The 17,110-nt window shown below is 36.9% G+C and overlaps 1 protein-coding gene across 1 annotated transcript in view; it reads left to right on the plus strand.

The window, feature by feature from the left end:
• Positions 1-17,110, plus strand: part of LOC140148319 (uncharacterized) — a 106,158-nt gene that overhangs the window by 79,789 nt on the left and 9,259 nt on the right. Inside the window, 10 exon segments of the mRNA XM_072170227.1 lie at positions 246-299; positions 2,364-2,489; positions 3,522-3,575; positions 5,171-5,239; positions 9,906-9,968; positions 10,842-10,967; positions 11,640-11,702; positions 11,864-11,926; positions 14,625-14,687; positions 16,147-16,209. Of these exon segments, the coding sequence (XP_072026328.1) occupies positions 246-299; positions 2,364-2,489; positions 3,522-3,575; positions 5,171-5,239; positions 9,906-9,968; positions 10,842-10,967; positions 11,640-11,702; positions 11,864-11,926; positions 14,625-14,687; positions 16,147-16,209 (744 nt within the window).

Genomic DNA, 17,110 nt, shown 5'->3' on the forward strand with positions numbered 1-17,110 from the left:
AATATGTTACAAAATGTTGCATTCTTTTCAAAAAATTTATTTTGAAATTCAAGTTGAAAAATAAAGCAGAAGGAAACAAATGTCTTATAGAAACCTTAAGTTGAATGACACCACTTTTGCAAGTTGCCTATCATTTATGTTTAAGAGTCTTCATTGTTCAAAATATCTTTGAATGTATAACAATAATAGAGAAGATCCAAATTTTGTTGTACTAATTTTGTTTTTTGTTTGTTTTTTATTTACAGTGCAACTAGAAATGGAAAGGCAAAACTCTAAACCAAGTCAAAGAATAATTGAAGGTGAGAATGTAATGTAAAACAAGTAAACTGAGCTCAAAAAGAAACTTATAATTTTTCACAAGGTCATATCTTAACAGAGATGTCACATTTCGGATTTATCCGGATTTCGGATTTTGGGGATTAAAAAAAAATCCGATTTTCAAAAAAAAAAAAAAAAATTTTTTTTTTTTTTTTTTCGCTTTTGGAGTGGCCCTGGACCAAGAGCTAAATGCTTAACAGATGTTTTCTGGAAGAAGGAAGCACTTTTTATTAAATGTGTAGAACAAGCCAGGAGCTTTGAACTGTTCTTTTTACCCTCTGAAATGGCCTTTACTGTGGTGCTAAATGTACAGAAACCATCTGGCTTCGCCCCTCGACCCCTTGACGGGCTTCCCCTGATTCCCACCAGGGCCCTTAAGCGGGCCCCGGACCCCCGGCCGTGTTCAGGATTTTTTGGGTCAGCCTGTGACATCTGTGCTTAAAATCATGTCCATCAAAATGAACAAAAATTACACACATACTTACTTCAATACTCTACTCTAAAAACATATCAGTAACCAAGCAGTTATCCAACTGACGCAACAGCAAAATGGACTGACATGGAACAGCTTCCTGGACCACATTCACAGCCCAATAATTGGCACCCAGCAAAAGAAATCTGTGAGAATGAGTACAAGATCCTTGCACATGTGATAATTCCCAAAGAGTAAGTGGAATAGTGTGGAACAAGACCTGTTTCGTGAAGAAAGTGTGTGAAAACAAAACAGCAGCACCGTTTCATCATCTGTGCCAGGATCGTGTATGCATTCGCACAGATTTCTTGTGCTGGGTGCCAAATAATAGGCTGTGAAAGTGGTCCAGAAAGCTGTTCTGTGTCAGTGCCTTTTGCTGTTGTGTCAGTTGGACAACTGCTTGGTTACTGACATGTGTTTTGAGTAGAGTATTGAAGTAACCCTGGGTGTAATTTTGGTTCATTTTGATTGACAGGATTTTAAGATATGACCTTGTGATTCTTTTTGAGCTCAGTTTAGTTTACCGTCAAAGAGGTAATGAGGCACAGAGACATTGATAAAATAAAGGTTGCTCAAAGTCACACCGATGCGCACATCGAATTGCATTGTTACTGTGCAAAGCACGGTAGCAGTAACAATGTTCGCTAATGATGTGCGCATCTGTGTGACACATGTATGGATCCATACAGAAAGCCTTATGGGATTATACCAAAGATTTTGATGTCCCTTATTGAATAAATAATTAAATTGCACTATATTCTCTGGTGAAACCTTTAATTATCAATAATATACCGTGTGTCGTAAGTCTGTTCCTCCCCCCATAGGAAAACCATTTTAACATGTTTTGAATTAAACTTACACTATTAATTTGTTACTGGTTATTGTTTTGGATTAATATAAATGTCACTTAGCAATTTATTTGAAGTTGTTGTCTTTTTATGGTCGATAACCTCCGAAAGTCTGCAAACCTCAGTTATTGTTGTTTTTTCCATTGAAAATCAAGGTTTGCAGACCTTTAAATTTGCCATAACATACAAAATTAGCTCTAAAATTCTAGAACAATGGCCGACATATTTTTTCGCTGCAATGAGCCTTAAGGTTCATTGCAGCTAGTAGCCCAAAGGCAAATAAACAGAGGGGGTACTTTCATATTGAGGCTATGCTCCAGGGGAAGTCGGAATATAGGCGGAACGGACTTTCGACACACGGTATATAATATTCTTAAAATATGATGATGCATTCAGGATAGGGATGTGAAATGTTATTACTCCAAAAAATGTCCTGTAGATCGGATCGAAGTTTAAATTGGGGCATACACCCCCCTATGGAAGACATGCCCTTAATCTTATGCACAGGGAGTGTGTATTTCAAATGTGGCTACCTGAATGGGTAACTCCATTTGAAATTTACACTCCTTGTGTGGATATCTTCCATATGGAGTGTATGAGTTTCAACTGGGATAGCCCAATGAATAGATTGTAAAAAAAAAAAAAAGTTGACCAAACCTTTTTTTTGGCGATCAATTTCTCAAACCCTGTAATGGTTTATTTGATCCTTTTGTCAATTTGCGCAGAAGAAGTTGTAATAACGGAGGCTGAGAAGCAGTTAACGGCCATGCCTGATAAAAATAATTTGCTTAATACCATGCTGCCAGACCAGTTGGAATCGCTGCATAATCATATAGGAGAGAACGACAAAGGTAAGTTAACCCTAATCCTGACCTTTGACCCTGACTTGGAGACAACTAGCTTTATTGAGAAGATTCATTAAGTCCGGCACACTTCAGTATACCAGGCAATAATTATTTCTTTGGCAAAACTATTTGTGTACATCCATATCAAAACGATGCACTTGTCGGCTGCTACATGTGTCTCATGTCACATAATAGCTAGGAATAAATACCAGACTCATATCAAGTGTAGGTCACCAAGTCCCCAAGTCAAATTGTATAAGGAATGTTCTCTGTATTCCTAAACCATGTGACTTGGGATGATTTGAAGTGACCTCCACTTTGAAGATGAGTCTGGTTTTATTCCTAACTATTATGTGAAATGAGACACATGCAGCAGCCGACAAGTGCATCGTTTTGATATGGATGTACACATTTACAGAAAGTTAAACTTATTTTGGATGTTTCTTTGCAATGGAGAATCATTTAATATGAATTGGTAATCTGTTATGAAATGAAATGTCCAAAAAACAGGTGCTTTTCTATGTTCAGTCTTCAAATATTTGCAAAAACAACACAGCACAGAGCCCAATTAAACATTGCGTAAAAGAAACCCTAACCATGCAGACAAGACAGGCTTCCATTTGATTTCTGTGAAATGTAATAAAACCGTGTCTAACTGTGTGGCTTCTTTCAGCACACTAGTCTATACTTAACTAGTACAGTGTTATTTACTATAAACACCCTAAATATATACCGTATAGGCTAAGTATAGTAGTCTATACTTAACTAGTACAGTGTTATTTACTATAAATACCCTAAATATATACCGTATAGGCTAAGTATAGGTAGAATGTACAGAGTGAAATAATATTTTGTAATACCTCGCACAAAAAGAAACTTTTCTCTTTCTTTTGCAAGACCGTAACTTATTTTAAAACCTGTTTCAGAGAAAGCTTTAAAATTTGTGTTAAAATAAAGAAAGGGAAATGTTTCAATTTTGTGCCATAGTGGATTGACATCTAGCTTGCTCATTACTACTTCTTTCTTACTATTTTCTAGATGAACCCATTGAACCCTCCACACATCAACAAGCCTTACTGGCCTCCGCCCAAGGTCAGACAAAAATATCTCTAACTTTTTAATAACTTTTCTATTTTTGTTATGTCTTCCTCTTTCACAACTAACTGTGGTTTATCCTTTGAATTATTATTATTATATTTATACTGTATTCATTCCATTAAAAGCCCATGACAGTAGTTATGTAAAGTCCCTGCATATGTGTTACAGTGACAAGTCACCAGTCTTTTGGCCAGAAAATCCAAATTTACCCAAATTAATTTTGTAGCCATTCTTTGCCTCCACATCATGACATTATGTTGTAGTGGATGCCATTATAGCCTGAAATCTTATGTGATCTTGCAAAGTGTTGATTGATGAAGACTTTTGGATCTTAACTCTGTAACAAATTAGTGTTTACCCAAAATGTCCATGTGATAATTTTGATTTGATTTGAGTTGAGAGCATAACAATTTCAAAGTCTTGTACAATTGACACAAAAGGATTCACCATCTTTTCTACCTACCATTTTATCTAATTATTAATTAATTTTGTTATTTCTGTTTGTTTTGCTGCGTTACTAAATTCTTTCTTTTATTATTTGAAAATGTTTTTTTTTTTCTTTTGTTTTTTGTTTGTTTGTTTGAGTTTGTTATTTCTCCTTTTCAAGTGATTATGTCAATCCTAATTATTCTTGCGCCACATGTCTTGTTTTATAAATTAATCATATAAAAGGTTTGATTATCTCCACCAGTTAAGATATTGGCCTATTCATTGACATAATTGATATTTTAACCTTTTTTAAAGTTCCCTGAGTTAATTGAGTTTGACTGTAAACCAATTTGCTATACATTTGACTTATATACATATTTCAGTCTCTCTGTGTGCTGTGTGTATATTATATCCAATGACATAACATTCCGTTAGCCTTTCACCCTTAATCAAGAGTTCTTTCACACATTGCCGGTGTATGGCTGTTGGGTCCTGGTCAGTTAAATCACAAAAAATTTTTGCCATCTCATTCGCTTTCACAAGCAAACCTTAAAAAAAAATGCAGACATTTATTTAGCGCCTTATGCCATAAACAGCCTCAAAGCTTTACATTTATTCCGCCGTCATTAGAATATGTCGGAACCACGTTTGCAGCCTACAAGTGGCGCAGGGTCCATCAGTACAACAACTGTGACTACCCCTAACAGCTTCCCATTGCACCTGGGTGGGGTGAGGCAAGCGAAGCAAAGCGCCTTGCCCAAGGGCGCAACACGGTGGTGGGACGGGGAATCGAACCCACGTACATCGAGCAAGCTCTCGGTTTATGAGTCCAAGGCCGTAACCACTGAGCCACCGTGCCCTCAGCGCGCCCTCAACATACACTGTGTGACCCTAAGTCACCCCAGCGTGACTATGTTCTTTTCATGTAATGAAAGGGCATAAGCAGGTGTGAAAGGACTCTGCTAAAACAACTTTAGTATTAACCTGAGATAATTTATCAAAATGGTTATTATGTCACTATGATTTCTTAAATAATGTAATCTAATTGTGCCTTATATATATATCAATTTTGAAGTATTGAAAGCTTTCATAGTTTTATTGAAATAATTAAATAGAATAAAGTAGATGATTAACTTTTAATATTTTATTTGTCTTTGTAGTTGAATCTGTGGAGAAGAGATTAACAGAAGAGTTGCAGCAGAAAACCAAAGAAATAGAAAGTTTAGAAGGTAAGACCATGATGGTAACATTTGTCTTATCAATGAAAGCATTAAGGGCGTACTACACCCATATATTGGTTTGATTGGTCTAAAAAAATATTTTTTCATTTATAGCTAGGCGATATATGCACTGATCATGTGAAATAAAAAAAATATGAAAAACATCGAAAAAGTGTCCGTTTTCACATATTTGTCTTAAAGTTGACTGGTTGTTAAGGACGCTTATTTTTAGCGATCCACGTAGTCTCCTTCACAACCGGTTTGTTTCTGCCGCTTCTAACATACATCGATATTCACATACAGTATTAGACTCGCTACCAGTCCAAAATACGACCTGCCTATGTATATTTAGGGCTGACACGTCATTTGTATTACCAATAGGAAATACACAGGTCAGACTTTTGAAAATAATTCTTTAAGATTTGGTAGCCGCCCCATTATGCTATATCTAATCAGACATTTTGTCGAAATAAAATTAGGGATCGAATGCGTTTTAGTGTCCAAAAAGGCAAAATTACCGTCAAACTTTCGCCGAATTCTGCACTATTGCGAAGCCTTCGAGCGGGTGCACAGTTAAATTGGGAATAAAAATATCTGACCTTTGCGATCAAAAACAACAAATTACAACTTTGGACCATGTTTGGACGTACTATAGGCAAAAAAACACTATTGCCAAATAACATAGAATAGAACATTTGACATCAACTTGACAAACTAATGAAGAAAATGTGCTCCATAAACATTAGATAAGTGCGCAAAATAATCCCTATTCAAATGCGTGTATAAAAACTGAACAGGGCCGACGGCTACTAGACTAGCGCATAAGTTCAAAGTTCTCGTGTTGCCAGATTCAAACATCAGCATGTATGCCTAGCGCCTTCTCTTGGTAAAATCCATGATAAAATCAAGATTGTGACCGTCGTCTTATTAAAATTGAATTTTAAGCGTTGGAACTTAACACAATGACCATACGGGTATATGCTCTCCCGGAAAGACCCCTCCATTTTTTGGATTCCACAGCTCAGTCCAAAAGACCCGTGACCAAAATAGAGCTATTATAGCATACGTAAACACGGAAACTTGACAATTTCAGCTCTAAAAGACCTAAATTGCTCGATCATTCTTCACATTTCTGGGTGTGTTTTTTTTTTGTGTTATTCAACCAGAAAGTGAAGAAAGACTCAATTTTGACTATTCGCATGCAGCTCCAAAAGACCCCCTTCTATAGTTCCAAAATATCCCTTTCCGGCATGACGCCGTCAGCTCCCCCGGCGCTCCCCGGGACCCACCACCTACTAAATTCAGAGGGAGCACACCTTAGGAGCATACCCACCAGAAATGTATGTTGTGCCCCCGTCCCTGTGCGTGAAGTGGCGTCATGGGGATCATGGGCGTAGCTAGGACTTTATTAGGGGAGGAAGGAGTTAAAGGGGCAACCCTCATTCAAGGGGGAAATTTAACTAAACAAAATAGGCTCAAAAGTACAAAAAAGACCCTAGTAAAATTCTTCAGGACGACCGCATTCAAGGGGCGGACTTCCCACAGGGGGTGGGGTAGCTTCCCCCATTGCCCCCATATGTACGGCACTGGACGTATAAGAAATTTGCTCAATTCCGCAATTTAAGACATTTTAACAATGCATTTTAAATGGTATAGTTTAAATAAAGTGAATAGAAAAAGTGAACATATTAAATATTATAGGCTAGTAGGCCTATATCCCGGGTATATTAATACTTGGCTTTTGCAATAATATAGACCTTCGTGCCAAAACTTGCTTGTCCCATCTCGGCCTGCCTAAAACTGAATACCGGCTGCCATCATAGGTCTAGGTGTAGGGGGCAATATATGTTGGTATGTCGAGGGGGGTTGGCATGTCAAAGTGGGGAGGGCAAAGATTTGTTGGCATGGGGAAAGCAATTCACCACCTCAGATGGCGAGTTGCGATAATAGGCCTATAAACTGAATCAGCGGTGAAAAGCACGAGTATAGGCCTTCAATTCCGCAATTTAATAATAGGCCTACATTTTAAAAGTAACACAGAAAAATGAAAGTTAAAGGTTATAGCCCGGGATCATATAGCACTACTAAAATATTAGATGATGAAATAAGCATGATAAGGGGCTCACTGGGGGATTTCCATAGGCCTACCAACTGAAATTTCTTATCCCTTCCCCGGCCTTCATAATCGCCTTTGTTGTCCCTGTTTGCTGTTATACAGTGTCATAGAAATGCTAACATAGCTTAGTATTAGTGGTTTAGCCAAACGCCGAGTATTAAAGACAATTAATCTCATCCCGGGAAAAAATCAGACACTTTACACGAATCTAATTAGCTAAGCCTAGGCCTATAGGCCACCTACATTATATCGGGCTTCAACTTTGTCAATTGGCCTACTGCTGTTAGGAATATTAGGCCTACATTTCAAAAATACCTATAATGACAATTTAAATGACTTATCCTTTACTTTTAGACATTATAAACAATTTTGATTTTTTATACTTTCCTGGGATCACTGGATAGGCCTTTAAAATTGTCTAGATGGAATGTCTAAATGCGAGCGTAGGGCCTACGTTATATAGAGCATGCCGGATAACGTGCAGGAAATTTCATATTTTGACTGCGTTTCTAACTCAGTTCTGTAGGCATATGCCTGGCGTGACGTGATTCCAAAACCTTGAGCGTGTTATTTAAAAATCAGTCTTGTCCCATTTAAAGGAGTATTTCGTGATCCTAGCATCCTCTATTTAGGCCTATGTCATTTTGCATTAGATATCCACGAAAAAACCATAGGGCCTATTCCCAAAATTTCAGTTGATTCCGATTTTGCGTTCGCGAATTATGCATGATTATGTGCATTACACTGCTCCATAGACAATGCGTTGTAATTTCGTTTTGGTGCGCCAGAACGAAATTCAAATTTCACGATATCTTTGCTAAACGAATTAATCTGCAAGAAATATTTTGTGCATAAACATTATGTAGCCAGAGGTTTCCAGTGATATAAAAATCTCAACTTTTTTTGAGAAAAGTGGGGTGGATGAGGCTGTGGATCACGAAATTTTAATGTGCGCCAAATATCGCTTTCCCCCTTCGATCTGCCAAATTGTCCCAAATTCCTTGCCCCCTCCCGTCTTGGCTTGTCCAAAATTAGTTTTTTCCTACTCCATGGCTCCGTAGGCTATTGCCCAATAGGAGCCTACACCGGAATTTCAGCTTAAAAATACCTAAATATATACATAGGCCTACAATAAAACACGGCAACTGGTTATAACCAAGGAAGATCGACGGTTACGCAATGGATTGTGGGTGATTCGCGTGTGTCAAAATTCGGAATACCGTGGCGACGTGCATAATTCTATGGAATATATTTGATTTATTTGCCTTGGATAGCGACAATCATAGGTAAGACACTAATAACATTAATCCACTTAAAATATTATATCACTGTATCAATTTTGGAGTTCCTAGTTGAAATGGATTAGAAAACAACGGTAAAATAGTTACCAAAATCGGGATTTTAAGCTTAACGAGCCTTTCGGAATGTAGTGGTATAGATGATGAAAAATGCAATTTTTTTCAATTTTGCTGTAGTATGGTTGTGATAACCTGTTACCTATGGCTTGATTAAGTTTCAGTGAAATAATGTCGCTAATTAAAAATACAAAATATAGCTCAACATTGAAAATAGAAGCATTTTAACCAGTTCGTTTTTGATAGATGTGGAACACTGAAAATCACCAAGTTCCTGAAGCCATCAGGAACCACTTATTCCCATTTTACCTATCAACATTATTTCTCTAATGCGTTAGCAACACGAATCCAAAATTTTAACGAAATCCGTTGAAATTAAGCTTTCCAAAATGAAGTGAATTTAAAACACCAGTGATGTACCACCTTTTGGCTTCTACCTAAAAAAGCATGTAAGCTACGTTGATACCGATGCCACCAATAGAACGAGAAGATTTGCCCCTTCATTTTGCATACCACTTTGGCCAATTTTTTTTCTCATTTCTTCACAAAATGCAAAAAACCGCAAAAAAAATGCAATGGGTGTAGTACCCCTTAATGGAATGAAGTTGATAAAAATCAAAATTGAATGAAAAATATGTTTTCAAAAGTGAATTACACATTTGCATACCTGCCAACTGTCCCTATTTAATACAGATTGTCCCTATTTTTACTGAAACAAAAAGCATAAAAGGGAGCGATTTTGCCATGTGTCCCTATTTGTGAGGTTTTAGGGTTGACAAGTATGCATTTGTTATAGAGGCCGTCAGCCTTTTTCGCGGGATCCGCCATCTTATGGATACAGCCATTCTGCATGTCATGCGTTAGACATTACGCCCCCGCTTACGCGGAAGTCGCAGCGCGTGACGCACCTCTTCAGTCAAGCGTCAATGCGGTGATCTTAGCAACAAAGCACTCTGTACCCACAAGATGACGACGTTGACGTCACAATGACTACCTCTATTCAGGCACATGTACCTCAAGCTTTAAGTTGTTGTTTCACTTTCCTCATTATGTTGCTTCCACCTTCCTGTTCCTCCTCTTCATTTTCTTCTTTCTCATTTCCATCATCCTCTTCCACCCCTTCTCTTCTTTTTACTAGTTCTTGATGTAATTGGTTCATTATAGACTATTCACAAGTTTTGTCATGATTTCTGTTTCATTTCAGATCAACTAAAAGAAGCCTTACAAAGAGCAGATGCCTTTGAAGAGGAAGCTGATCAAGTCAAAGGTTAGGAAGAAACAAGCACTGTCTTTTGTCCCAAATCACTTATTATTGGGCCCTATATAAGCTTTCATTCAAAGATTCTCCCACATGAAGCCACCACGTCTTGCATCTCAATGATCAAACTATCCAATAAAAAGAATAAAGATTTTAGATGGGAACTAAATATCCTCACAGTGGTTTATAAGTTAGCCTGTGTACAGGGCAGATTTAGCAACCAGGTCCCAGATTTGGCACTGGTTGGAAGCAATAATTGCCTCAAAAACCCATCTAAAAGTAACCTTGATAATAGGTCTTGAAGTTGAATTTAGCACTTGCCCATTGCCAATTGAGAATTGTGAAAGTGCTGGGCAGGTAGTAAGATAACTGTTTTAGGGTATCATTTTGTGTGCGATTTACCAATGCTGCATTCTGCTTGTTAAAAAACGGGTAAAAATCGTTTTTAGCTTGTTGGATATTTTTGCTTAATAGTTTAAAGCTTGACTCCTAAGATGAAACTTTTAGTTTAAGCTTGTCAGAATATTAAACCTTGATAAAATAGTAATATTTGAGCCCTATAATAGCGCGGTGGTCTAAAAGTCAGGATCGCCGCTAAGCCTGTAAATGGAATATCACAGCAGATGACTAGCAAGTTGTGTCCTGCTTGGTACCGATACTTCAAATTCAACTTTTTTTATAATTCTAGTATATATTTGAAACAAACATTTCAACTATCACCAAATTGATAAACGCAAACTACTTTTTATTTATCAGCATAGCCAAGTTGTTACAACCAGATGTTACATTATGACTAAATAGCATTTACCTAAAGCACTGGTTGAGCATGTTAACAAGGTCATGTTATTGATTATCATTTATTGATCATTTCAATCCTCACAGGTGAGCTAGCATCTCTAGAGATTCAGGAAAGCATCACAAGTGCAGAGAATAGCGATCTACATGAGAAATTAGAGCAGGTGCAAGAAGAAGCTAAAGAGGCCTCAGAAAAAGCGGAAAATCTACAAGGTGAGGAAGGTGTTGTTATGATACATAGCTTTCATATCAAGAAAAACATAATTTACACTGTATATGCATATTCACTACTTGTCTTATGCAGGCCTTGCCATCTAGATTTTAAAGGCGAGTGGTTAATCACTTGCTAGCATGATGCTAGGCGAGTGGTTGAATTTTCATAAATATTTGGATATTATCAAGTAGCGCTTCGGTCTTAAAACGGTACTCATGTATTTATGAATAAATGCTGAATTGGCTGATTTGGGGCATTTCGCAGAGAGTGATATTTAGTGTCTATATGGCGAGTGGAACATCGCTCGCTAGAAATCGAGTTTGGGCAAGCAGTGGCGAGCGAGAGCGATCGCTCGCCTAAAACGGCAAGGCCTGCTTATGTTCAAAAACTGTCGGGGGACTTTGACCATTTTTTACTGCCAGTTGTTATTACCACTTTGGCTTCAAATTGTAGTACATGGAGAAACTTTGTAGTCGCCTGCTTGGCAGCTGAATGAGTCATATTCACTTGTTTGTTTAAAAACACTGAGTACAGTGAAACAGTGCCACAACTTGGTAGCTTTGGATGTCATGGTCTGTGACCATTCTTGGCTAGAGGGTTATGATAACCAGTTGTCCTGTGTAAGTTTATGTTTTAATTCAAATTAACATAATTATTTGTTTGTTTTCCAGAGCAATTAAATAAGGCAGAGACATCAGCTAAAGAAGTTAAAGACCAGATCTTACAATTAAGAGGTAAATTTGCTGTGATTCTATTCATTTAACTAGGGTATTAGCTTGGTTAACAAGAAAGCTAAATGTAACCATACAAGACAATTCTAATAATGTGAAAATAATTTATCTTTTTTTATTTATTAATTTTTAATTTTATATATTGTGTTTATATCTCTTTGTAGATCAACTTATGAGTGAACAGCAGACCTCCAAATCAAAATCAGCAGAAGCTGTACAAGCACAGCGTGAGTATTCAACACATGCCCTTCAACACACACAAAATAGTTATAGCTCACTTAGAATTTTGTTCAGTTTGACACCCTTACTGACATTTGGAATGGGAAGTTATGAACTAAACTTATCTGAATGATCTGAGACTTCTTAAGAGTAATAGGTCTATTATAGTACCGTATGTAAAGTTAATTTTTTATTACTTCCGTGGTACAAGCTGTGCGCCAAGCGTAGATGAGTGTTCACACAGAAGAAATAAACAATCACGCTGATTGGCTGATCAACACACTTGACAACAAGCCGGTTGACCCATTGGTCGTCGGTGCGGCGCATAGTAGGCGACCTTGTCACTTCTACGCGATCGCAATTCACCAGCTCGTACCCGGACCACTAAAGTAATAAAAAATTTACTTTAGTGCACATAGGATGTGATTTTTCAATGGGAATTAAAATATGCCACAAGGATCTGAATTTTCTTCCACTGCATTTATGAATGATCTATTTACTATTTCTATTGAATATATAAAATATAGAAAAGTTGCTATGCATAGAATTCTGCACTGTTACTTGTTAGAGATTTTGTAATAAAATCGTTATAGCTGGGAAGCCACATTGGGAAAAAATGTCCTCTATTTAAGATTTTCACATAACATTATTTGGATAAAGCATTTCATGGCGCTAAAATTAGTCTGCATGCTATGTTCGTTTCATTTTATGAAAATCTAAATGAGTTCAAAATTAATACTAATGTGACCTCTTTGCTATTAAAGTTCATTTCACTTGAAAGATACAGCACCAGTACTGTACTGTGATACTGGTAAGGTATCCAAATTCACTGTGCATGAAATGCGGTGACCTGCCTGTAAATTTAGCAAGTCATGTAGCCCAGATACAGAAGGAAAGAGAGCCAGACACTCAGCCCCCTTGAGATGACAATCATGCATCAAATTTGAAGGAGAATATCAGTAACACCCTCAGGGGCAAGAAATCAAAAGTATCTCAATGCAAGACAAAGAAGACCAGGGTTATCAGAGCACAAAATGAAGGGGGGAATATAAAACACTAAGTGGTTAAAAATGGAGACTGTATCGTATAGGCAAATGCTGCATTTGCTCAAAAATGGCGTCATTTTGGCAAAGCCTAATAAACATCACTTGGAAGGGAAATTCTACTGCGCCAAATCTCATGTGCCAAAATCACAACACGAGGCTTCAGAGTGGATACTGCTCCAGTATCAGCATGACATTAGCCTTATTGCAATGTATTAATGTAAAAGTAAATTTTTTAATACTTCTGTGGTGTGTGCTGTTTGGCGAGCGTACACGAGCGTGAACACAGAAGTGATTACCAATCATGCTGATTGGCTGGTCAACGGTCATGACAACAAGACAATGATCGGCCATTGGCACATAAAAGGGCAGGAGACCTCACCTAGTGCGTACCCGGACCACCGGTTGAACTATACGCAATTTCATAATTGAACTTACTACAGTAAGAATTTCCTTTGAATGAACACAGCATTATGAACGCTTGCGTATATAGCGTAACAAACGCATGTATACACACCCGCGTAAGTGAATCCAACTCGCTCCTGATTGGTTGGTATATCTGATGTCTTTTGATTGGGTTGACCAGTATTTTCACCCTACACACCTTTTTTCCTTTAAAATATGACCATGTGCTGCTGTGTTCATTCAAACGAAATTATTACTGTAGTATTCCAGTTAGATTTTTTTCCTGAATATTTTTATTAAGTATTGTTGTGGTTTCTTCATAGGGATGAATCGGAGATCACTATAAACTGTTCCATTGTATAGCGCCAAACAAGATGGGCGATGTCTTGATTTTATGGGTTTTTTTTGTTTTGTCATGCAAATCTGTATTTGCCGGAATTGCAGTCTGCATTGGCATACATCTAGCAACAATATTTATAAAATATCCTGGCAAGTTGAAATTCTGATTGGGAAGTTGTGAACCATAGCAACTGTTTCAATCTATGCCGACAGGCAAGTTGATTAAGAAGTTAAGCATGGGCCCTAACTCAGATCGCGCACAGATTATACCGTAGAATTCCACCTACAAGCATATGTGTCTCTAAATGAGTGAGTGAGGTGGTTTTTTTTTGACAAAACAGATGAGGCAGACACCCCCCACAAAAACATTATTTGGAGTTTGAGCATCTATATTTATGATTCAGGCGGTTGTATAAACTTATTTTATTGTAAGACCAATCTATTGTAAAGTTTTAGTGGAAGGTGTCTGCCTTTCATCAAAAAAACAAACTCTTGTAGACTGAATTCTATGGTATAGGTATTATAAATAATAATCAGAGATTCCTCTTTTTATCAAGAAACCACAAGGATATATGTGACATGATCAAGGGGAATGAGTCACATGTCAAGTTTTACACAAGTTTCTAAAGAGGACATTTAGAGCTTTCAGAAACTGAAAACCCCATGTTGATATGACTTTCCTTTGCAAAGTTACATCAATTTATCAATCGCTGAACACAATTAAAACAAAAGAATTTTAACACTTTCTTTGCCAATATCTCAAAATCAATATTAGCGACATCTGACTCATTTCCCTTGATCGTGCCACATATTAGTTCACATTGATTAACATACCATATGTTATGTTATGATTTTGTTCTTTTACTAACCCTGGCTTTGCCTAACACTGTTGTTATTGATTGATTTGCTGCACACACAGAACACTTGGCAAGGGAAATGGAGAACCTCAGGAAGCAAAGTGTTTTACTACAGGATACACAAAGTATGTGCAACAACTAACAGTCACTCAAAATTATAACATTTCTGTTCAGGCAACTTAGTTTTGTTTTAGTATGTTAATGCATAGGATTAAATTTTCATTTACCGTATTTCAGTCAAATAAACGCCCCGGGTTACATTTTCCCAAGGGGGTGGGGCGTTTATTCAAGGTCAATTTTAGAACGATAATTCCCGTTAAAATCATTAGGTAAACTTAAAACTCACTCTAAAATGACGAACTATGAACTAGAAACACCGATTTCTGGTTCACTTCCGGGTTTCCAATCCAGATTTTTGCCAAAAAGTGACGCTATTATCGACCATGTGGGCAACTTGGTAAGCTTACTACACAAGATAGCATGGAAATATCTGCATTTTTGAAAAATCTTGGTTGAAAAAAGTGGTGGGGGCGTTTATTTGAGGGGGGCGACTATTTGACAAAATACAGTAGTTTGTTGTAGACATTAGACAATTGTTCAGGTGCAATTCACCTTTTAGATTAGTGCATTATATGTATTTGCATAATTATTATTTTCAAATATTTATTAAGTTCTTTTGCAAATTCTTTCTCATACCACAAATGGATGAACTCATTATGGAGATAAAAAGAAGTTGCACACTTAATTTGCAATTTTATCCCAATTTTATTGTCATTTGTTTCAATTTTGATTTCACAAGTTAGTATAATTAAAGACCGAGATAAAAAGAATTTACCGCGTCTGATGTCACTGTCAATTACGATCCTTGATTGGTTAACACAGGTTAAGAGCGCGTAAAAGGAAGACCGATCTATCTGGTGCTGATCGGAGAAAAGGAACAGCGGCAAATGGCAAAAAATTACGTACTTTTACAAGGCAAAAAGCAGCTTTTCTAGGCATTGTTGACATGGTGCCTTCGCCAAAGAAAGTTTCCTACTATAAAGACCTGACTTTTGAGATGGTTTGCATGTATGAAAGTGCAAAATTAACAATAAGGCGACCGGTTATACCGCCGCGTTCAGCAAGTCATCATCATGACACTTGTAAACAAACCGTGCTCGAGTTTAATTGACAGATTACGTCAGACGCGATAAATTCTTTTTATCTCTGTCTTTAATTATATAATGATGATAATTAGAATAGCTTTGTTTTAGAGGGGACAGGGGTGAATAGTACTTTATGCGGTATTGCGATTTATACAGTGTCAATAGGCTCTTTACAAAGTTGGGGAAGATTCTTCAATATTGTAGTTTGGTACAAAATGTTAAAAAGGGCTAATGAAGATAACCTCAAATATTTCATAGATAGTTTCATGGAAGCTGTTACATAGCAGATAACACAAAAATATTATCCTGTTTTTAGTTTTTATTATTAATATTAATCCACTTATATATTTTTTATTTTGTGGTAACAAATTTTGCATATCTTTTAGTAATGATTCTAGGCTAATTTGTACAATAATGTTGTGCACACATTTATTTGCAGAAAAACTAACAGAAGCCACAGAGTCGTCAAGGCATAACGAGCAAGAGGTCTCTCAATTTAGACGTAAGTTTATGACAAAAATGTTGATTGTTATTAGGACTGAGCAATAGTTTAGGAAGCATAATAGCTGCCCTTTTACTTAAGTAATGAATTTCAATTTAAGGCAGCTGTGTACTCTAGACATTGTTTCTATCGCAAAATTGAGTTTTTTTGATATGTTTGTACTTTGTTATGTTTTTTATAAATACGAGGAATGAAAATCCAGATTTGTAAACTCCAACTGCAATATTTTAAGGATTTTATTTCACTATTCCACTCGTGTTTGAAATTGAAAAGGAAAGAAAATCTTTGTTGTACCAGCAGGGTACACGCGCGCAACAACGCATCGCGTTGCGTATCGGGCAATTTGTTAACGCACAAATACGCTTTACGCATACGCCGACGCTTATCTGCATCTTGGCGCATCTTATGGAAACACCACGGAATCACAAAAACCTAGTGGTCAAATGGCTCCGTTTTAGCTGATAAAATGTGGGTTTTTTCCAAGTTCTTTCCCCCGATTTAAATATCAAGTTATGAATGGATTTCGCTCAAACTTCTCAAGGGGCCGTGGATTTACCCGATGTTTATGTAATGTAAGGTAGAAAATAAAGACTGGTGCATTCTCCTGCGAGATTCGATGAAAGTGCAAAATGTGACCACTTTAAACTTCAACGGCCATTATTTCAATGTTCATTTTCTCGGTAAAATGACGATTTAGGTACACGATAACTCAATAAATACAGCATCTACAGGTAAGCAAATATGATCATAGTAAAAAATGATCGACTCAAGAAACGGTTTTCTCATTTTTTTATATTTTGGTCTATTTCCGATTTTAGGCATCATTTTGTGCAAATAGGCGTTTGTGAATTTTAAAAGTTCAATTTGATGCCTTATATGGTCAATATCTCAAAAAATAAGG

This window comes from Amphiura filiformis, chromosome 3, assembly GCF_039555335.1.
Source record: "Amphiura filiformis chromosome 3, Afil_fr2py, whole genome shotgun sequence".
In the NCBI taxonomy this organism is placed as follows: Eukaryota; Metazoa; Echinodermata; class Ophiuroidea; order Amphilepidida; family Amphiuridae; genus Amphiura; species Amphiura filiformis.